Source organism: Gossypium hirsutum, chromosome D03, assembly GCF_007990345.1.
Source record: "Gossypium hirsutum isolate 1008001.06 chromosome D03, Gossypium_hirsutum_v2.1, whole genome shotgun sequence".
Taxonomy (NCBI): domain Eukaryota; kingdom Viridiplantae; phylum Streptophyta; class Magnoliopsida; order Malvales; family Malvaceae; genus Gossypium; species Gossypium hirsutum.
The window spans coordinates 340,459-363,072 of record NC_053439.1 but is presented as its reverse complement, the minus strand read 5'-3'; the positions used below and the strand labels follow the sequence as shown (position 1 = coordinate 363,072).

The 22,614-nt window shown below is 32.5% G+C and overlaps 2 protein-coding genes, 1 long non-coding RNA gene and 1 pseudogene across 4 annotated transcripts; all 4 read left to right on the top strand.

Moving 5' to 3' along the window:
* The first annotated feature begins 1,029 nt into the window (after nucleotides 1–1,029).
* On the top strand, nucleotides 1,030–3,763 carry LOC107899282 (peter Pan-like protein; annotated as a pseudogene).
* A 4,917-nt stretch (nucleotides 3,764–8,680) lies between these two features.
* Nucleotides 8,681–9,237, top strand: LOC107956210 (uncharacterized). Its single transcript, XR_005910990.1, has 3 exons — nucleotides 8,681–8,727; nucleotides 8,824–9,049; nucleotides 9,141–9,237. It is a non-coding gene; the product is annotated as an uncharacterized lncRNA (long non-coding RNA).
* A 2,757-nt stretch (nucleotides 9,238–11,994) lies between these two features.
* LOC107937835 (phospholipase D delta-like) lies at nucleotides 11,995–17,252 on the top strand. Of its 2 annotated transcripts, XM_016870817.2 has the most exons (10): nucleotides 11,995–13,341; nucleotides 13,429–13,545; nucleotides 14,251–14,445; nucleotides 14,974–15,279; nucleotides 15,367–15,435; nucleotides 15,520–15,816; nucleotides 16,037–16,189; nucleotides 16,279–16,479; nucleotides 16,714–16,762; nucleotides 16,870–17,252. In XM_016870817.2, exons 1-10 carry the CDS (start codon nucleotides 12,412–12,414, stop codon nucleotides 16,905–16,907), a joined length of 2,355 nt encoding a protein of 784 aa, XP_016726306.1. In that variant the 5' UTR covers nucleotides 11,995–12,411; the 3' UTR covers nucleotides 16,908–17,252. The 2 variants fall into 2 exon arrangements, with proteins under 2 accessions (XP_016726306.1, NP_001314341.2); NM_001327412.2 differs by having other exon boundaries at nucleotides 12,128–13,341; nucleotides 16,714–17,252.
* Nucleotides 17,253–18,139: 887 nt separating this feature from the next.
* On the top strand, nucleotides 18,140–21,009 carry LOC107937840 (serine/arginine-rich splicing factor SR45a). The gene is made up of 8 exons (XM_016870826.2): nucleotides 18,140–18,296; nucleotides 18,416–18,435; nucleotides 18,760–18,894; nucleotides 18,979–19,002; nucleotides 19,112–19,211; nucleotides 19,296–19,445; nucleotides 20,036–20,105; nucleotides 20,564–21,009. Exons 1-8 carry the CDS (start codon nucleotides 18,294–18,296, stop codon nucleotides 20,737–20,739), a joined length of 678 nt encoding a protein of 225 aa, XP_016726315.1. The 5' UTR covers nucleotides 18,140–18,293; the 3' UTR covers nucleotides 20,740–21,009.
* Nucleotides 21,010–22,614: the final 1,605 nt, after the last annotated feature.

Sequence of the window (22,614 nt, the reverse complement as noted above, 5' to 3'; positions counted from 1 at the left end):
ATTTTTTTAATTTTAACATTTAATTTTATTAAAACTAATCCTACTGCTCTCATCAGAACGGATTTTGAGCTTAATATAAAGAATGAAAATTTATTTTATAAACTCTTTCTACCGTATCATCCACGATTCCTTTCTAATCATTTAATGACATTTCAACAATTTTTTCATATCATTGATACATAATTTTAGTAATTTCTTTTACTCTGAACCCCGAACCTGAATACGAATCTAAACTCCGAATCCTGAATCTCAAACACTAAACTTTAAATCTCAAACCTTAGACCATGAATTAGATTAGTTTGAGGTTTAGGTTTGGGGTTTAAGATTTAATGTTTAAATTAGAAATGAATCATGAATAATGTGACGGGAATGGTCTATAAAATAAATTATTGTATTCAATAGAGGTTTGAATCTCAAATGGATATTTTTAAATAGAAAAATAAGTGTTTGATAGGGATTGAGACATATTTGGATATGTATTGATGTTGGTAAATTTGTATCATTTATATAAAAATTAAAGGACTTCCCAATAAAGTTGTCGCAAATAATTTTGGGTTAAATTATATAACGTTTGAATTAAATTATTTCAAATAATTAAATTTAATAAAAGTATAATTAAAATTTAATTAATTTGGATTTTTTATAGTATAGAATTTATATATTTTAGTCATAATAAATTTTAAAGAAAAAGGACTAAATTCATAATATTCGCATGGTATAAACACTAAGAGCATGTTTGGTTGGGTGTATTGGATTAGCCAATACACCCCTAATCCGTGAGCCCCACTAATCCCCACTTAATCCCGTGTTTGGTTTGATGTTTTGCCTATTACAGGCCTATTACAACACGGATGTAATACTCATTTTCTCTGCTTCAACAACGATTAGCCATTCCGTTCCAAAAGTAAAGATTAGCTAATCGTTTCTGTTTTACCCTCCCCAGCCTGCTGCTCCACCCCACCCTCTCCCTCCCAACATCAACAGCAGTTTTCTTCGAACCAAATCTCCACCGTCTCAGATCGCCTGTGAGTAATCCCAACAACAGTTGCCAGAGAAAATTGCCCTTTCTTCAAAAACCCAGCCCTAAATCCTTCTCCTCTTTCAATACTCCATTCGAACAGGTTGTGGCAACAGCAATCGAATGTAGACCATATCACAGGGAATAAAATCCGGAATAGTTTTATGTTTTCGAGGGGGAAGCTTCCTGGTCCTCTTAGGCAACTTCAAATGGATTTGAGAAAATTGATGCTTCCTTATACTGCTCTCAAACTCAAGGTAATTCATTTCCCTCATTTTTGTTTAAAAAAAATGAAATTTTGTTGTTTTATAAGTTGTCCCTTTAACTAGATTTATTGTTTGTCGTTGTTTAATGGTTGCAGGAGAAGAAAAGGAACAATTTGAAAGACTTTTTGAATGTTGCAGGGCCAATGGGTGTAACCCATTTCCTCGTTTTATCTAAAATCAAAACTTCGCCTGTCCTTAGGGTTGCAAAGACCCCTCAAGGCCCTACTCTCAATTGCGCCCTCGTTGCCCGCAGGATCTTTTCAAGAATCCTCCTTTGGTAATTTCTTCTACTCACACTGTCTCAGCAGTGGAACTTTTAAGGTTATTGTAATTCTTAGCTGCTTGTATAACTTAGAAATGGATGTCTTTTTATGAGCCAAATATTGTGGTGTTTTTTTGTATTAAAACATAACTAAAGAGAGATTGAAACCTTGTTCTTTCTTTGAGTTTATGCCTTAACTTGTATGGAACCTTCATGGTAGTAATTCTAAATATATCTTTGGGCAGATTGTTCTGTTTGGTTTTGCAGCAGCAGATGAACAATTAAGGCTCACGACTATGGTGTTCAAGAACATCTTTCCGGATATTGATATCAACACTGTGAGTTCACTTAGACAGTTAAATTATAGTATTCAAAGTGATCTTATTTCTTTTCTTCTTCCCTCTTTAACATTGTTTGGACATGAAATGTTACAGGTTAAACTCTCTTCTTGCCAGAAGATTGTGTTGATTAACTACAATAAAAACGTTTCCTCCCTTCATGTATATTCAACTGTTTGGCTTGTTTTCATTTTTAAATTACTTAATGCTAGTATATAGAAAATGGATTTGTTATTTTTATTTGGCCTTGACTTTTCCGTTGTATATATTTTGCAGCCTTTTCAAGCAAGGAGTCAGTTGTTCACAAAGGTAATTTTCTGAATTTATCGTTTCTTTGTTTGGGATCCTTTTTTGGGTAAATTTGCCTTAACTATATAATTCTGTACATTATGGTAAGAGCTGTATGCCTAGATCAACAAATATTTGCTATTCCATTCAAGTTTATGCATACTGAATTGGAGCTATCTTTTTTCTCTCTTATAGTTTCAGCATATGCTGTCTGTCAACAACACATGATGCACTTTTTCCTGTCTTGATGTTTATAGTTTAGTGTTAATATCTAAAATATGGACTTCAGAAAGATCGTAGTGTTGGAGAGGCAGGGACATCAGCATTATTGGATGATTCATGGTTTTCTTCTGATAGCTTTCTGCACTGCTTCTGCAAAGTAGTTTCATGATTTTTAGATATGTAGTTGTGCTGACTAATTGTTAGCATGATTATTTTTCCTTGAAATAGTTGAAACCTGCATCTTTTTGTCAAGTTCTGGCATTTAGTTAGAAATAGGATCACCTGACTTATTGTTTCATTTGTACCTAACTTCAAAGTAACCATTTTTTAGTAACATTAGCCTACACCAAAATTGATAAGTAGTTTGATGGTGGAATCACAGGATTTCTTTTCGTTAGTGCAAGATGCTTCAGTTGTTGATGGAGATCTTCTCTCATGGGTATGTGTTCTAAGCCTTGCTTTTCTACGTTTCAATTCTTACCAATTTTATACTTGCCAAAACATGTTACGAACTAGGAAGGTTTTTACACTTCACCTATTTCTTCCGTATAGTTATCCCTTTCCTTTTTTTTTTCCTCCTCTTACAAGGAGTCAATGGTGACAAATGGAGACTAGGCTTATTATTCATATAGTACTTTTTATCTTCAATATTTAACTAATTAAACCTGATTGTTAGATATAAAGACTGCCTGAACTGTGTGTATATGAAAACCCTTAAAATCCTTGGGTGATTTGGCTAGTATCTGATGGGAGAATGTGGATGACTTTTAGTCCCCTGCAATTATTTATTTGCAAGCGGCAGGTATAAGTAAATTATGTGAAGTGAAAATCCTGAGTTTCAATATATGTGAATTTTGCAGACAAGGAAATTAAAAGAGCTGCTTGAAAATAGTTTAGGATGGGAGTTCCAGCAGAAAAGTGCAGTTGATGGAATCTACTTTGAAGAGAATGATGAGGTCTCTCTCTGATTTTTTCATCTCCATGAACTTCAATCTCTCTCTCTCTATATATGTATATAAACAACATCATCCCTCACCATTCCTGCTTTTAACTTGTGCAGTATGCTCCTGTGGTTGAGATGTTGGATGAGCCGAGCGGTAGCGAACCCACATCTTAGATAGTTACATCATGTCTTATTATTTTTTGTTAATACATTAACGGCTGTGAGGGTAGTTTTCAACTTTGGAAATAGCAAGTCTGTGGTATATCAGCCTATAGGATCAGAGGTAAACAACACTTGAAATTAATTCCATGTATAAATCAATTATCTAAACTATAATGAACTTCCAATCTTGTCTCAAAATTGTGTGATCATGGACTGGGACATATGTTTAATTTAAGCCCTGAAATGCAGTGTTCGATAGATACAGCTATTTTTTACTTGATGTTCTTTTGTTCCATTCTGTTTATCCTGCTTTGGTTAGAGAACTAGACAAGGGGTGATGCATTTATGATGAACTCCTTTCTCAAAATAAAAAATTGTCTAAAATTCAGTACAATATTCAGAAGATAATAGTAATGGTTATTGAATTTATGTTTATTAAAAATTAATCAATAATTGAGTTGAAGTAAACCGGTGAAATGCTTACAAATAAATATTCTTTTAAGTTTGGATTCAATCTTTAAAATTGCATATAAAAATACCAAAAGATGATAACACCGTTATATAAATATTTAATTATTTTATTAAAATAATTAACTTAGAAACAAATATTATATTTTTGTTCATGTAAATAATTCTTAAATTTGAATCTAGATAATTATTTTAAAATTTATTAAATCATATATTTTAATTAAAATATATTTAATATTAATTATTTCAAATTATATTTTATAGTATCATATATTATGATTTTAGTAAATTCATATAAGAATATTGATTATTAGAATTTTATTAAATTATATATTTTAATTAAAATATATTTAATAATTATTATTTTAATTTATATTTTACAGTATCATATATTATGATTTGAGTAAATTCATATAAGAATATTAATTATTAAGAATTTTATTAAATTATATATTTTAATTAAAATATATTTAATAATAATTATGTTTAAATATGAGTAAATTATTTATTATTGATATTAATAATCTTATTAAAATTTAAATAAAATAATTTACCAAAACAAATTTCTGCTAATTATTAAAATTTTATTAAATTATATATTTTAATTAAAATATATTAAATAATAATTATGTTTAAATATGATTAAATTATTTATTTTTGATAATAAATAATCTTATTAAAATTTAAATAACAATAACAATAATCATTTACCAAAACAAATTTATGCTAAGGGTATTCTGGTCATTTTAGTTTTCTCCATTATGCTATTACACCTCTATTACATTCAACCAAACACAGTTTTACTATTACGTCTCTATTCCATTACATTCAACCAAACAGTTGATTTGCTATTACACATCTATTCTATTACACCTCTAATCCAATACACCTCTAATCCAATACAGCGAACCAAACGTGCCCTAATAGCTTGTTTGGTTTGATGTATTGGCTAAGCCAATACACCCCTAATCAGTGGGGCCCACCTAATACCAATCTAAGACGCCTTTTGGTTGAGCGTATTGCTAATACGCGTGTATCCCCTTACTTCCCTAATCGGTGAAAAGCACCGATTTCTATTCCCCCCTTCTTCCCAGATTAGATGACCCTACTCTAAACCTTCCCTCTTTTACCCCTAATCGATCCCCTCTGTTTCTCTTCCGTTTCCCACCTTCATCTGAATTGCTTCCTTGTTTCATTGCTTTTTCCCAGTATTATTTTCTTCCCTTTTCTGCCGATTTGCTCCCCCGATTATTTTCTTTTCTATTTCGGCCGATTTGCTCACAGTTTCTGCCGATTTGCGTCATCGGTTAGTCTATGTTTCCCGATAGATTAATATCCTTTGCTATTGTAGATGAAAACCAATACTTTCGAGGTAAATATGATCTATTGTTTTTATCTAATCGGTTTCCCCTTTTGCTTTTTTCAGGTTCTTCTTCATTGTGCCCCGATTTTCTAATAGGTTAGTTTTAGCCAATTTTATTCTGTTTGTATTGCATGTTGAATTGAAATGTGTTTTCTGTTGTTGGTTAGGCTTAAGAAATGCATGCCGTTCGAAGTTGTTCTCTCTTCTCTGCTAATCTTCGATTTCTGTTTGTTCTGTTGTAATTTTCGAGTCCTTTTCTGATCTCCAAAACCGCGAATGAGATTTCTTCCAATGTTTGTTTGTTTAAGTGCCTGAACTGAGTAGCAAAATAGGTAAGATCATTGAGTTCTTTTGGTCCTCTGAAAGTAGCAAAAATAGGTAAGATTTCTGTAGTTCGAGTTCTTTTGTTTGTTTGTTCTGTTGTAATTTGGTCCTCTGAAAGTAGCAAAAATAGGTAAGATGAAAATGTTAGATGATAACGAATGTTCAAAACAATTTATAATGTTAAGAATATTGAATTTCATGCTGAGTGCAGATCAGTGAAACTAGAAGCTGTTAGATGCAATTTGTGTAGTCTGGCTTTGGGGTTTAGGGGTGAAGATACTGATACTGGTACTTAGAGGTCTTTCATGTATTCCATTTTTTCTAAATAGTTAATTAGGATGAACAGAAATATGATTTTTTTTAAGATATTAAACATTTTGGAATTAGACAGCTTGTTATTGATTGAATAGGATGTTTGATATGAGTAAGAATTTCTATTTTCTTTTTGTGTTTTAATCTATGAATTTGGGCAAGATATGAATTTGAGTCATATGTATATAACTACTTTGTTGTAAATTACGAATAAAATTTGATATTTTCAGCCTTTGATAAACAGAAAAGCAATGATGAGTTGGATTTTCCAATCAGTGTAATATGATTTTTTTCTTCTAACCAAGCTATCTATATGTTTATGTTTAATTGTAGGTCCAAAGTTCTGAATTCTATAGTCAAACTTCTAATGTTTCATCGGAACTTTTTAAAAAGCAATAATATTTTTGCAAAATTCCCTACAACTACCTTTTATCAACTTGTTACAGTCATTAAGTTCTATTGTTGGTTTTTGAACTTATCAAAGTACATTGTGTTTGGATCATTTATTAAACATAATTATGTATTTTCTACTAGTAATATCACAAGATTTTGTTGGTTTGTTCTGGACATTGTTTTGATAGTCTGCTGGAAAATGTTATTTTAGTTTGTTAGTGAGTATAAGATGAAACTGTTGTGGAATATGAAATGTTATTTTAGTCTGCTGGACCTTGTTCTTGATTTGTTAGTCAATAGAATTTGTTATTTTAGTTCTTTTGGACCTTGTCTGCTGGAAAATTTTGATTTGTTCTTGATTGGGACGAGTATAGGATTTGAAGAGCATGTGTTTTGAACATAGGCCATGATAATACAAAGGAAAAAGTCAGCCATTAAAACAAGCAAGTAATTACTTTCAGTTTCAAATAGCATTCAAAATAGGCTTTCCTCATTTGCTTTCAAAAAAATGCTGATGTTATTGAAAAAACTTGTAAAAGCAAGTAATTAATTTCATTAAAATACCTTACCTTTCAAGCATCACTTTTCATGCCCTTCATGATGTTTTAGGGTGAAAGTTTGTAATCTATTTACCAAAGCTAAATTATAATTATATCTTTCTTTATATGACATTTCACCGACCAAAGTAAGCTAATTTAATGTGATTAATTGCTCTCTTTTTATTATGGTTTACGTCACTATCGCTCAAACCATATTAATTTCGTTTACTTTTGTCTCTAATTTTTTTTACATTGGTATTTAAATTATTTATCGATTACTATTTTTAGTCAAATAATTTAACGAGTTTAAAAATAAATACTCCATCCGATTATTATTTTTATTCATATTTAACAATCTTAAGATTTGCTTACCTAGTTTATTACTTGTATAATATTTGTCATGAGAGCAATTTTAAGTTAAAATTGTCACTTAATCCAATTTAACAAAGTAAAAGGATTAAATTTTTAAAATTATAAATAAATAAATTAAATTTTAAATGTGTAAAAAATATAGAGACGAAAGAATAATTAAACCAAAAATGGGGCTTGTGACCTAATCTATCAAAAAAATTCTTCATGCGGCAAAGGTTGTTATTATTTAAAATAGTACAGGTAATTTATTATAAATTCGATGTTTAATTAAATTATAAATATTATGATACTAATAATGAGAACATTATTAATAACATAAATATAATTGTAATTAATATAATTTTATCTTTAATATTAATAATTTGAAATTAATAATAAACAAGAAACCTGTTTGTTAAGTATTAATGTTGATATAATTATTATAATTTTTATCTTTAATATTAATAATTTGAAATTAATAATAAACATGAAACCTGTTTGTTAAGTATTAATGTTGATATAATTTTATGTGGAGAGAATTATATTTTTATATTAATTAATAAAAATTATCATATATATCTAAAATATACGTAAAATTAAAAGATTATACATACACCAACAATGTTTTTTAGGGTAAATAACATTAAACCAACAATTATACATATACCAACAATGCTTTTTAGGGACAATAACATTAAACCAACAAGTAATTTTAGGTCAATTATACATACACCAACAATTAATTTTAGGTCAATTATACATGCTTTATAATTTCTTTATTGTTTGGGTGATTCATAAAGAAATGAAATTAAAGTTGCAACGATATCATTTAGTATCAACTATTTTGCTTCGTGTGTTCTAAATTTGTATTGTTTATTTTTATTTTATAATGTGTAATTGCAACTTCAATTCATTGATAGTGTGTGTTATAATTTTAATATGTTGCAGTAATGGCTCATCTGCCTTTAATTGCACAAAGTGTGAGGCGTAAAAGAATTGGTCTTGCTTTGACATTATGGTTGGAAATCTGTAGAATTGCGATTTGGTTCTTGTTTAGAATGGGTGCCAGCCTTAGCCTACAGACTTATCAACCAAGGATTAGGTCCTACACCTTAGATTTTTATGCAAAACGAGATTATGTGAAAAGGCTTGTATATGCTAGTGACGAGACTTGTATTGAACAAGTTAAGATGAATAGAACTGCCTTTTGTAAATTATGTGAGATGTTAGAATCGATAGGGGGATTGAAGTCGTCAAGGTTCATGCTTGTTGATGAGCAAGTAGCAATGTTTTTACATATCATCTCCCATCACCTGAAAAATCGAGTTATCAAGCATCACTTTAGAAGGTCCGGGGAAACTGTAAGCAGAGCATTTCATAGTGTTTTAGATGCTGTCACACGCTTACAAGATGTCTTATTTAAAAACCCGGAGCCAATTACAGCCGACTCTTCTGACACAAGGTGGAAATGGTTTAAGGTAGTAGACTGAGTTTTAGATATAGCTTGTACAACATTTAGTTGACTTAGATTTAAATTAGTATTCTAACACAAGGTTTTATATCATGTGATATAGAATTGCTTAGGTGCTCTTGATGGAACCCACATAAAGATTAGGGTGCCAACAGCTGATAAACCTAGATATCGAACCCGAAAAGGTGACATAGCAACAAATATGCTAGGTGTTTGTACACCTGATATGCAATTTGTTTATGTTCTTCCTGGTTGGGAAGGTTCAGTTGCCGATGGACGGGTGCTCCGAGATGCCATCAGTAGAAGACATGGACTTAAAGTTCCTCATGGTACAGTGTATACTTAGAGGAATTTGAATTACTCATTAAGATCAAACTTTGTTTGCTGAATTAATCATTTTTTAGCCAATTTATTTTATAGGTTGTTATTATCTAGTTGATGCTGGATACACAAATTGTGAGGGATTTCTTGCACCATTTAGAGGACAGCGATATCATCTGAACGAGTGGCGTCAGGGTTATCAGCCAAGTTCTCCGCAAGAGTTTTTAATATGAAACATGCCTCAGCACGTAATGTCATTGAAAGATGCTTTGGCTTATTAAAACTTAGATGGGGAATACTTAGGAGTCCATCGTTTTATCCTGTAAGGGTGCACAATAGAATTATTATTGCATGTTGTTTGCTCCATAATTTTATTCGAACTCATATGAGTATTGATCCCATTGAAGCGGAGGTGGGAAAAGGATTACCTACTAATGTGGTGGATGACGATGAACCGAATATCACAAATATTCATCATTGGATGCTTGGGCAACTTGGAGGATGGAACTAGCCAACCAAATGTTCGATGAATGGCAAGCATCTAGAAATTAGTTAGGTTTAGGGACAAATTCAGTTTGAATTGATTTGTTGATGTTTTTTTATGTATAAACTTTGTGAAACTTTGGTGGTCTTTATGAAACTTTATGAAACTTTGTTGAATTATAATGTAATTATCTTTTCATTAAGCATGTGTTATAAATTTAAATTTAGTATTGAACTACCGATATAATATTATAAACTGTTCACCCAACAATTAAATGATATTCAAAATAGTAAATAATGTTAATTTGTTTGTTTTTTTTTAAGAACAATATGTCAGGTGTTCCACCAACGGGTGCTTCTTCTCAAGCTTCTCGAGGAAGCAAAAGAAAATGGGTTCCAGAGGAGGATGCAGCCTTGGTTTCTTGCATGGTGGATTTGCACAATGTAGGAACATTTAATGCTGATACCGGGTTCAAAGCCGGTTATTTGAACGAGCTAGAGAAAATGCTAGAAAAGGCTTTACCAAGAGCAATGTTGAAGGCGAAACCAAATATTGAATCTCGGATTAGGTGCCTAAAAAGGGAATGGTCAGTCGTCTACGACATGCTTAATGGCCAAAACAACAGTGGTTTTGGTTGGGACGAGCATAGGCAGCTCGTTGTTGCTGAAGATGCAGTTTGGGAATCCTATGTAAAGGTAAAATGTATTTCAAGTATTTATTTGTTTTTTTACAAAACTTATAACTAATATGATTTCCTCATTTTTTTAGAGTCACAAAGAAGCCTCTCAGTTCAGACATCGTTCTTTCCCTTACTACAACTAGCTTACTGCGATATACGCAAGAGATCGGGCGACTGGGAAAGACGTTCAAACAGCTGCTGATGTTCTTGAAGAAATACGTGCTGAGGATGAACGTACTACAGATATAAATGAAGAGAGAAACACATTCTATGACTGCGAAGCTGACGTCTCTTTAGACGACATGGATGTTTCTGGTACAGATCCGCGTGGAGATAGAGACCAAGGGGGTTCCTCATATTCAAACAAGAGAAAGAAGAAATCTGATGCTCGTGATAATGTGTATTCTTCATTTGAGGAGGCTGCCACTTTGTTGGGGGAAAAAATCCAGGCCGTTGGCGATCAAATCAGTAGGACTATGGCCTCCGAGGTGGTAGTTCAGCAGAAGTCAGAGGAAAAGATGGAAGAGAAAGCTTCAAATTTATATTCAGCCTTATGGTCAATTGAAGGTTTAACCGACGATCAGCGGTATGATGCTTTGAGTAAAATTCCCGATCATCCAACTCAAATGATCGTTTTCTTTAGTTTACCTTCTGTTGCCCGATTGGAATGGGTCAGAAGATTTCTTTCTCACCATTAAATATCAATGTTCAAACTTTTTGATGTTGTAAAACTATATAACATATGGATTATGATGTACAATTTCATTTTCATCTAACTTTTTCTTAGTATAAGTTAATTATGTTTATGCAGAAAATAATTCTCAAGTTATATTTTGATTTTAGTAAATTCATAAGAACATTTTATGAAATTATATTTAATAATAATTATTTTAAATTGTATTAAATCATATATTTTAATTAAAATATATTTAATATTAATTATTTCAAATTTTCATTTAGTATCATATATTATGATTTGAGTAAATTCATATAAGAATATGAATTATTAAGAATTTTATTAAATTATATACCAAAATTATAATGTATTTAATAATAATTTTGTTTAAATATGATTAAATTATTTATTATTGATATTAATAATCTTATTAAAATTTAAATAACAATATGTAATTTCTGCTAATTATAAGAATTTTATTAAATTATATATTTTAATTAAAATATATTTAATAATAATTATATTTAAATATGATTAAAATATTTATTACTGATAATAATAATCTTATTAAAATTTAAATAACATTAACAATAATCATCTACCAAAATAATTTTCTGCTAATTATAAGCATTTTATTAAATTATATATTTTAATTAAAATATATTTAATTATAATTATGTTTAAATATGATTAAAATATTTATTACTGATAATAATAATCTTTTTAAAATTTAAATAACAATAACAATAATCATTTACTAAAACAATTTTATGCTAACGGTATTCTAGTTATTTTAGTTTTTTCTATTATGCTATTACACCTCTATTCTATTCAACCAAACACAAGATTACTATTACGCCTCTATTCCATTACATTCAACTAAATAGTGAATTGACTATTACACCTAATCTAATACACCTCTAATCCAATACAGCGAACCAAACGCACCCTAATAGCAGAATTTGACATTTTAAGTATTAACGCAGTAGCTGCACTAAAAACTATCCAAAATTGAGCAATATGAGTGTGTGCCCACCGAATAAAAAATGGTTTCCGGTCACATCAAACTTTTAGTAATCTAAAAATTCATTGGTTTTTCTGTAGAAGACATAATCATTCATTCAAGCGTTTTATTGGGGATTGTATATTCCATAATTTGATGAATTAAAAGACTTAAATTACTTGATAATTTTCATAAACGATTGTTATAAGCTTTAACTAAGGGAATCCCATTTGTTTAATCAGCAAAAGCAAGCAAAGCTTTAGCCTTTAGCGTAGCTTAGTTGTCGTCTCTGTAACTGCAGTTGCAGGCTTGCAGCCTTGCAGGCTTTGCATGGTTGCCATTTTTCATGTTCTTAAACTTCATGAAAGCTTAAACCAAGCTCAACCCAGTTTTTAATTCACTGAAATCAACGATGTCTTGGATTTTCGTTTAATACCCAAATCTCTCACCGCCGCCGGACCTTTCTTTTTGTCCTCTGTTCTTCTCTCCGGTTCTGTTTTTTTTTTTGTTTGTGTGTGTGCTTTGAAAATGGAGGGAGAAGGGTCGAAGCAGGTGATTTACCTTTACGGTGATTTGGATTTAACCATTATTGAAGCTCGGAAGCTGCCTAACATGGATATAGTGTCTAATCATCTTCGTAAATGCTTAACTTGTGAGACCTGTAAAGCTCCATCACAAGCAGCAGCTGCTCAAGAACCAGGGGAAGTTGGTAAAGTCCACCACCACCATAAAATCATGACCAGCGACCCTTACGTCACCATTACGGTGCCACAATCGACTTTAGCTCGTACACGCGTGTTGAAGAGCGCTGATAACCCGGAATGGAACGAGAGGTTCATAATCCCCATGGCTCATCCTTTAACTGAGCTAGAAATTAACGTCAAAGACGACGACCTGTTAGGCGCTGAAGTCATTGGCACTACCAAATTCCTCGCCCAAAAAATCGCCACCGGAGAGCGTATAACTGGGTGGTTCCCACTCATTGGCTCATCGGGGAAGCCTCCTAAGCCGACTACGGCAATACACATCGACATGAAATTCACGCCCTGTGAGGAAAACCCTTTGTATAAACAGAGCCTCGCCAGCGATCCGGAGCAAGGCGGCGTGAGGCACACGTATTTCCCGATGAGGAAAGGGAACAAAGTGACGCTTTACCAAGACGCTCATGTGCCGGACGGTATGTTACCCAAAATAGAACTAGACGATGGTAAAGTATTTAACCAAGGAAAGTGTTGGGAGGATCTTTGTTATGCCATATCTGAAGCTCACCATATGATATACATTGCTGGTTGGTCTGTTTTTCATAAGGTTAAGCTTGTTAGAGAACCAACTAGGCCATTACCTCGAGGTGGGGATTTAAACCTTGGTGAATTGCTTAAATATAAATCTGAAGAAGGGGTTAGGGTGTTGTTGTTGGTTTGGGATGATAAAACTTCAGATAAATTTGGTATTAGAAAGGTAACAAGTTTCCCAGCATGTTCTTTTTATTGTTTCAGCTATGAGTCTTTGACATTAATGTTGATTCATGTCCGCGGGGTGTTGCAGATGGGACTAATGCAGACACATGATGAAGAAACTTTGAAGTTTTTCAAGCATTCATCTGTTATGTGTGTGCTAGCTGGTCGATATGCTGCTAGTAAGCTGGGTTATTTCAAACAAAAGGCAAGGGTTTTATTGTGCATTCTTGTTCTTTGATGAGTTAACATGGGTAAAAGTATATGCCTTGCACTATGAGTCGGATTGTATTTTACCTCATTTTCTCAAAAAAATGGGTAAACTAATCCTTGCACGCTAGATCAAATAACAAATTAGTTATTCTGTTAAAAATTACATTCATTTCTATTTTTAAAAATTAATACAGGGGCAAAATGCAATCCGATAAGGCCTTTATGGTACTTTTACCATTAAATATCTTTACTGTATATGTTGTGAGGGTAAAAGTATCATGATGGCCCTTTTATTATGAGTCAGATTATATTTTTACCCCTTTACTCAAAAAATATAGAAATTAGTTATTATATATTAGATCAAAGAGCAAATTAGTCATTTTTGTTAAGAATTTCATCCATTCTACTATTATAAACTCTTATAATTGAGAGAATAACTAGACAATTATACGTGGTATGCCATGTGCGTCTCATTCTGATGAATAAAGATCAACTTTTAATAATAGAAATGGATGAAATTTTTAATAGAATGACCAATTTGCTCTTTAATTTAACATATGGGGACTAATTTGCCTATTTTCTGAGTAGGAGTAAAATGCAATCCAACTCTTAATATAAGAGCTTCCATAGTACTTTTATCGTGTCGTGAGTGTTCATATATAATGCTGCTGAGGTTGGTTTTTGCAATGGTTTTGATCAGGTTGTTGGAAGCATGTTTACGCATCATCAAAAGTTCGCTCTTGTTGATACACAGGCAGCCGGTAATAATCGAAAGATTACTGCATTTGTTGGAGGCATCGATCTCTGTGATGGTCGCTATGATACACCTGAACATCGAATACTTCATGATCTTGACACCATCTTCAAGGATGATTTTCATAATCCTACTTTTTCCGTAAGTGATTGCTCGGTTTTGATATTAATAATTTCTTCTGTTCAGATATTCTTTTGTGTATGTTAATTGCAATTACTAAAACCATGTATCACTTTCCTATAAAGCATCTTACGTAGAATATGACACTGGATAGTGGGATGACAAAAGTTTTAAACATCCCCAAATCCGACTAGTAAGGGTTTTGTTCACTACCGGGGAGTCTGTGCTTATTTGGTTCCCCTCCATTACTTTTGTATCCATTACTATTCAATATTACACATTTGAATGTTAATGCTTATATAATTAGAAATTAATGAATGAAAAAGTAATGGACATGATCTCACCCCAAAAGTATCATGTTATCATTTTACGGTCATTTAAGTGCCATTTAAGCTGCCACTAAAAGCACCAACAAGATGTTGACTGAGTCTTAGCTCAGTGGGCATTTACATTGTTGTTAGTACAAGAGGATGTGGGTTCAAGCGCGCTGGCAGTTAGCACTTCCTTATCTTCCTTCATCTTGTTTCCACTTTCCTCTATATTTTAAAGGCTGGAATCAAGGCTCCTAGGCAACCATGGCATGATTTACACACCAGAATTGAAGGGCCTGCCGCATATGATGTTCTTATCAACTTCGAGCAGCGGTGGAGGGAATCGACCAAGTGGAAGGATTTCTGTCTACTTTGTGCAGGAAAAATGCCATCGAATGACGATGCTTTGATTAGGATAGAACGAATCTCTTGGATACTAAGTCCTTCCTTAGCTGTAACAGACCACGGCACTACAATAATTCCAGAAGATGACCCCAAATTGCATGTTCTTAGTATCGATGATCGTGACAACTGGGATGTTCAGGTTGTGTAAAATTTTCCTGCTATTAACTGCACTTTTGATGTTGTTCTTTAATAGTAATGTTGGTTCAATTTTCTTTTACTTCCGCAGATTTTCCGCTCCATTGACTCGGGATCAGTGAAAGGATTTCCAAGACCAATGAGAAAACCCGAGAACCAGGTTTTTCCTTGACATGAAGAACCTTACTATGTAATACATTGGCTATGTTGTAAATTTTTAATGGCCTATTTTGATTCTTTGCAGAATCTTTTAGTTTCAAAAAATGTGGTCATAGAAAAAAGCATTCAAACAGCTTATATACAGGCAATAAGATCCGCTCAGCATTACATATATATCGAAAATCAGTATTTTCTGGGATCTTCGTATGCTTGGCCATCGTATAAAGATGCAGGGGCCGATCATCTGATCCCAATGGAGCTGGCATTAAAGGTTGCTAGTAAAATCCGAGCAAGAGAGAGATTTGCGGTATATATCGTTATTCCTTTGTGGCCCGAGGGTGATACAAAATCTCTTTCTGTACAGGAAATTCTATACTGGCAGGTTCGTATTAACTGTAATCATATGCTTGTTCTGATATATAGCTTCCTTGCTAGTCCATGGTTCTGAACTTAGACTTGATATGTAATGGGAGACCTTTAGCATACTTTAAGAAAAGATGGTTTCTAGTACTTAGTCGTGTTCTTTTTTTGTTATTTCTGTTCAGTTTTCGGTTTGGGGTACTTTTTTGACATAATCTTTATTGTGGTCCGTATATTTCCAGTCTCAAACAATGCAAATGATGTATGATATCGTCGCACGAGAACTCAAGAGCATGCAGATTACGGACTCGCATCCTCAAGATTACCTCAATTTCTATTGTCTTGGTAAGAGGGAAGAGGTCACCCCGGAAATGCTTGGTGGAAAAGGAACTTCGGTAATTACTTAAAGTTATCTAGTTTTGGATATGATTAACAGTGGGGAGATTCTTGACTGTTAAGTATGCTGTGCTTATGTTTTTCATAGGTCTCTGACTCTGCAAAGTTCGGTCGGTTCATGATATACGTGCATGCAAAGGGAATGGTCATAGATGATGAGTATGTGATTGTAGGGTCAGCCAATATTAACCAAAGATCCATGGCTGGTACAAAAGACAGTGAGATAGCTATGGCTGCATATCAACCACATTATACATGGGCTGAAAAGAAAAAACATCCACGTGGTCAGGTAAGAAAACTAATCCTCGAACCATTTTTCATTGCTGTTGTTCATACGTGGTAAGAAAAAGGCATCAATTTCGAGTCTTGAAACCGGAATGTATTCATAGCATTAGTGTGGCATACTACCCTGGTAATATAGGAACCTTTTGCAACATGAAAAACATGCTCCACATTTTGTTTTTTGATCGATTTACATGTAAAACGAAACATGACTCGAAAACACTGCCTCGAGACTTTGCAGGTATACGGGTATAGAATGTCCCTATGGGCAGAGCATCTTGGTGAGCTAAGTAAGTGTTTCAAGGAACCAGAAACTCTAGAATGTGTGAAGACAGTAAACACAGTTGCTGAAGATAACTGGAAGAAATTTACAGATACCGATTATTCGGCATTGCAGGGCCATCTTATGAGGTATCCTTTGGAAGTAGATATTGACGGGAAAGTGAAACCACTCCCTGGATATGAAAATTTCCCAGATGTTGGTGGCAAAGTAATCGGAACTCACTCGGTTAAGCTTCCAGACATTCTTACGACGTAAATCACCATGTGTATCAATTGCAGATTTCTTCTGTTCTTAGTTCTTTGTTGAAGTATTAGTTCGCAAAAAATGTGCGTCGTTGTATGTATGTATGTATGTATGTATGTATGTATGTATGTATGTGCACGTGTGTACATGTGTGTGAAGTGTGCGTCATGTGGCTAGTTCAGTTGGCATCAATGTGGTTGCAGATTCTTAGAGCTTGAACATAACCAAATGAATAAAGGGTATGTTTGATTTTACTCTTGCCATCCATTTCTTCATTGTGTATTTAGTTTTTGTTTGTAAATGGACTAACTTTAATTAATTTTAGGCTTATCCATTTTCTTAAAAAAAAAATACTATTTTAATTCAACATTTAATAATAATTTTATATTGTTCTAATAAATGTTGATAATAATAATAGGAGTTTCGACTACATATATGTAACACTTGAAAAATTATGTTCTAATCAAAGTCAAATAATAGAAGTACAGTTCTATACGGGCTCAACTTGTGCGGTACGACCCTCGATCACTTGCCCCTACAGACCTCTTTATTTTGTCACTATATTTATTTATTCAACAAATGACCTTATTTTGTCACTGTATTTATTTATTCAACAAATGACGGGATTCAGGTTATACAAACTCTAACATATATACTTTTTATTAAAATTTTAAACATAAATAAATGGATATACTTTTAATGTTCACATTATAATATTAATTTTATGTGATAAAAATTGCATGATATATAAAACTAAAATAAATAGTAAACTATATAATTAAAAATGTTCGGGTTAGACTCAAACCTTGAATATTAGAGTTTAAGTTCGACATATATTTAAAACGAGTTTAATTTTCTTGTTCAGGTCTATTTTTTAAACCTTATATTTTTATCCAGTCTCTGTATTTTTCAAAATTTTGAAATTTATTCTACTTGATAACATTATTAATAAACTATTGTTAAATTTAAATTTTTTATCAATTTAATTCATGATAATTGAAATTTAATTTTTAAATCAGAAAACTATAAGGACTACATTTTAATATTTCAAAGAGTATAGGGATTTATAGAATATTTAAGCCATTTTTTAAAATTGTTTTAAACGGTGGTGGTATACAGAAGATCTATTTTAAGTCAACCGCATTGAATCTCTCCCCCTAAAATATCCTTCACAATTTTCTTATTATAATGAGGGCGACATTTATTTGACCTTTGCTATTACTCCCTGCGCGTATAAACCCTAAAATTTCAAATTTCCCTTCTCGCGTTCTAGGGTTCTCTTTCTCTTCGCCAAGATGGTAAGATCTTTCTCTCTTTTGTTCACATATTTTGTTTATTTGCTATTATGTTTGCGTTTCATTTAGCTGGTGTAGAATTCTTTGATTTAAATTTTAAATGCGTTTTTATTATGTAACAGGCGGATTCTCCTCGTAAAAGGTTAGCTTCATATCTCTTCGGTGTATTTTGGCATTTGATCTGTGGATATATTGCTTGTTTTATTGGTTATTTGTTTCAAGATTAGTTATTGGGAAACCCTAGATTAAATAAGTCGGGATGATTTAGGGATTTGATGAGCTTCATTGTGAGGGATTCAATCAATATCAATTTCTTTGCTGCAAATTACGTTCCCTTTTCTTTCTTTTCTATTAGGATTTGGAGGATTTGTTTTATATTGTGCGCTCCGCATTTTTGGGAAGCCTGTTGTTTGGTTATGGTTGCATCAATCTCCGTTTTCATCTCATAAATTGCTTCTTGTATTAGGAATTCTCGTTCTCCCTCCCCATGGAGAGAACAGTCAAGGTCACGATCCAGATCTAGACCTAGGTCTAGGTCTAGGTCAAGATCCCGCTCCTGGTCGAGGCCAAGGCATAGGTCCAGGTCACATAGTCGCGGCAGGTTTGTTGTCCACCTGCTTGATTTCAGTTCCACAATATGTTTTATGGTGGATTGCTTATGTTTTTCTTTTTTCTTTTGAACCAGGTCAAGGTCAAGAAGTCGAGGCAGGTTAGTTTTGATTTTGGCTTTACTTCCCTTTTCAAGGACGTGAATGTTGGAGGCTCAAATGCTCTAGTTTGTTTGTTTGTTTTAATATTCTTTTGGATTGATGTCGCAGGGTTGAAGCTGGAAATCCTGGCAACACACTTTATGTGACCGGTCTATCTCAAAGGGTCACAGAGAGGGACCTTGAAGAGCATTTCTCCAAGGAGGGGAAGGTTTGTTTTCTGTTATGGACTCAAAATTCTGGTGTTTTTCTCTTTTACTATTTATTACTAATGTCCTATCTCGATATTTTAAAGGTGGCATCGTGTTTCCTGGTTGTTGAACCTCGTACTCGCATATCTCGTGGTTTTGCTTTTGTTACTATGGACAGCGTTGAGGATGCGAGCCGCTGCGTCAAGTATCTCAACCAATCAATTTTAGAAGGTCGATACATAACCGTGGAGAGGGTAATCCGATTCTATCCTTGTTGCTTAGACTTCATAGTTTTGTGCGTTTATCATCCTTAACCTGGAGGTTTTCTGGCTATATTCAGAACAGTATTGTGTCAGCTATGTTGGCAGCAATCAAAGATGATGAGATCATCCATCTCAACTTAAGTCAAACAAGCTTGATCAATGGCCACAGCTAAAACAGCTTGAAAATACATGTGATCAACTAAATTAGCAACTAGTTTGCCCAACAACTATACAACCTCAGCATTCACTTTCAACTCTCAACTAATCAACGGCCAATACAACAACTTTATAATCAGGCTTTTATGGTATTCACATATGACATTTATATGATAGGAAATACTTGTGTCGGGTGTGTATCATGCTTTTCGTCTTCCCTTTCTTTCAATGGCCATTTTTTCACCTTCCAGGTGATCTTCCAAATGAAGTTTTTTGTTTCTTCCCTTGCAGTGTAACATGTTAATTTTTTCTAATGATATGGTTTTGGTCAAAGATGCATGATGCTGTAGATCCTAAACCATTTTGATGAGGCTAACCCAATATCTGCCTTGTTGAATATTAAGCTGTTTTTTTCTACTTTTCAGTCGCGTAGGAAACGGCCTAGGACTCCGACACCGGGCCATTACCTTGGACTAAAAAATACCAGAGACTATGGTAAGTTTGAAATTTTAAATAAATTTATTTGTTAGAAAACATGATGTTACAAGGTAAAAGTATTATGGAGGCTTTTGTATTAAGAGTTGGATTGTATTTTGTCCTCTTTATTAAAAAAAGGGCAAATTAGTCCCTGTACATTAGATTAAAGAACAAATTGATTCTTCTGTTAAAAAATTCTATCCATTTTTACGGTTAAAAATTTGTCTTTGTATGTTATCTACATTAGTTTTTAATAGTAGAAATAAATGAATTTTTTTAACAGAAAGAATCAGTTTGCCTTTTGATTTAACGTACAGAAATTAATTTGTCTATTTTTTAAGTAAAGGTGGAAAAATGCAAATTTAACTTTTAATACAATAGTTTCCATGATACTTTTACCGACGATATGATTTTGAGTAGCATCGAGACTCGAGATTAATATTTTTGTTGATGGTTGTTCTTGTATTGGGGAAAAGGTCGTGGTGAACGTGGCAGGTACCGTGGTGGTGGTCGTGATGACTACGGGTATCATCGATCTCCAAGGCGCTCACCATATCGAGGTCGTGATTACTCTCCAAGGTATTCTCCTCATGGTGGAAGATCAAGGAGGGAGCGCTCTTATTCACCACCATATTCTCGCGGATCTAGGTGAAGAAGTGTTTTGGGTCGAAGGGGAAAGATGAGAGATTTGCTTTAGTCTCGTCAGTGTTGAATGTTGATGTACTCTCTAGTTTGGACGGAGCTTCAAGGTTAATGTTTGCAGTGTTCTTATCTCTCTTTAAGCATGTAGGGGTACCTTGTATGGTAACACTATTATTAAACTTGGGTTAAATATTATTAGGCTTTAAGCTATCACCTGATTGCGAACCATTTTTTGTTTTTGTATGGAAATTATGAATCTGATTTCTGAACTTTTATTTTACTTGATCTTCCTTTCTCACGGTAAGCTGCTTCTAAATATTTAGGGTAAACTATATTCAAGTTCACTATACGTATAGTTTCAAGATTGACATTTTGGTCATTCAGCTTTAAAAAAATTATAATATGAGTTTTTATTTTAGTTATTAAGTATTTTTTTCAAAAGTTTGAGTTTCAAGTGAGGATTTGATTATTGTAAAGATGTATTAGTATTTTTTGACAAATAGATGAATAGATATTAAATTTGAGGGTCAGCATGTGAATAGAAAATGTCGTATAACAATAATTTTAATAGTTAGGTGACTTCAATGAAAACTTTTAAAATTTAATAAAATCTGAACAATTTTTCCTGTTGCTTTTACAATGAAAACTATTAAAATTTAATAAAATCTGAACAATTTTTCCTGTTGCTTTTACAGAACTTTCATCTTGTATCATTAAACCATCACTCATTGATACAACACCAATATTATTTGATTCCAAATTTAGGGCAGTGCCTGTAGTACTCTCTTCAAATTCTACTAATTCATCGGCCATTATTTCATTACGAGTAATGTCGTCGCCCGCTTGAAGTACAATATCAGTATTTACTATTTTTATTTCTCAATTATATTGTTCAATATGTTCATAGATAATATTATTTAACATTTTAAATTTGAGTGATCAGATAATAAACTTAATTTGAATTTAAAATTTTTGAATGTAATTTATTTCAAATATTTATTTAAAAATTTCTGTTTTTTACTTGAAAATTCTTATCCTTTTACTTAATCTACTAATATTGCAATATGTGTAGCATACTTTGAAAGAAAAATATGTTGAATTTTATGGGAAAAATCATCCAATCTTTTATATGTAACATATTTTGATATTAAAACAACGGGTATTTTTATGTGATGTATAATTTATTCAAAGCTTTTTCGTAATCTTTAAATTGAATATATATATTTATTTATTATTATAATAGTAATAGTTCCAATTGAGATAAAACTTAATTGGAAAGAGAACAGAGTTCAATACTCGCTCGAGTACGATCAAATATTTATTTTTGAGCTTGGTTCAAGCTCGATTAAGTTCGTACGTATTGAAGCTTGAACTCGATAATTTTTTTTTCATAATAACTTGATAATTAAATGTAAAATTAATAATATATTGAAGATAATAACGTAATTTGTAATAAAAAATTCAAAATATATATTATAAATGAAAAACTGAATAAGGCACACAAACTGTTTGAGTCAAGACTAAGAGCAAATTCCTCTCGGCTTATAGTTAGAGTAGCTTGAGCTCTAACTTAACTCAATAATTATTAAATCAAATTAAACTCGAATAACTTGCATGCATATCCCTAATAACCACCTTGTTTGGGGTGTGACTTATGCTTTTGGAGTGTTCCGTAGGCAAGGATTTTGACCCCTTGACAAAATGGGAAAATATCATCAGGAGTCCCTCTTAAGCATTAATTATTTACTTTAAGTCCTTTAAATAAATGAAAATTTTGTAATTTTGATCCCTTTTAGATATTAATCATATAATTTAAGCCCCAGTAAAATAAAATATTTACCTTCAACCTCCTCAAAATTTTAGAATTTTATGTCGGCCCTTTGGT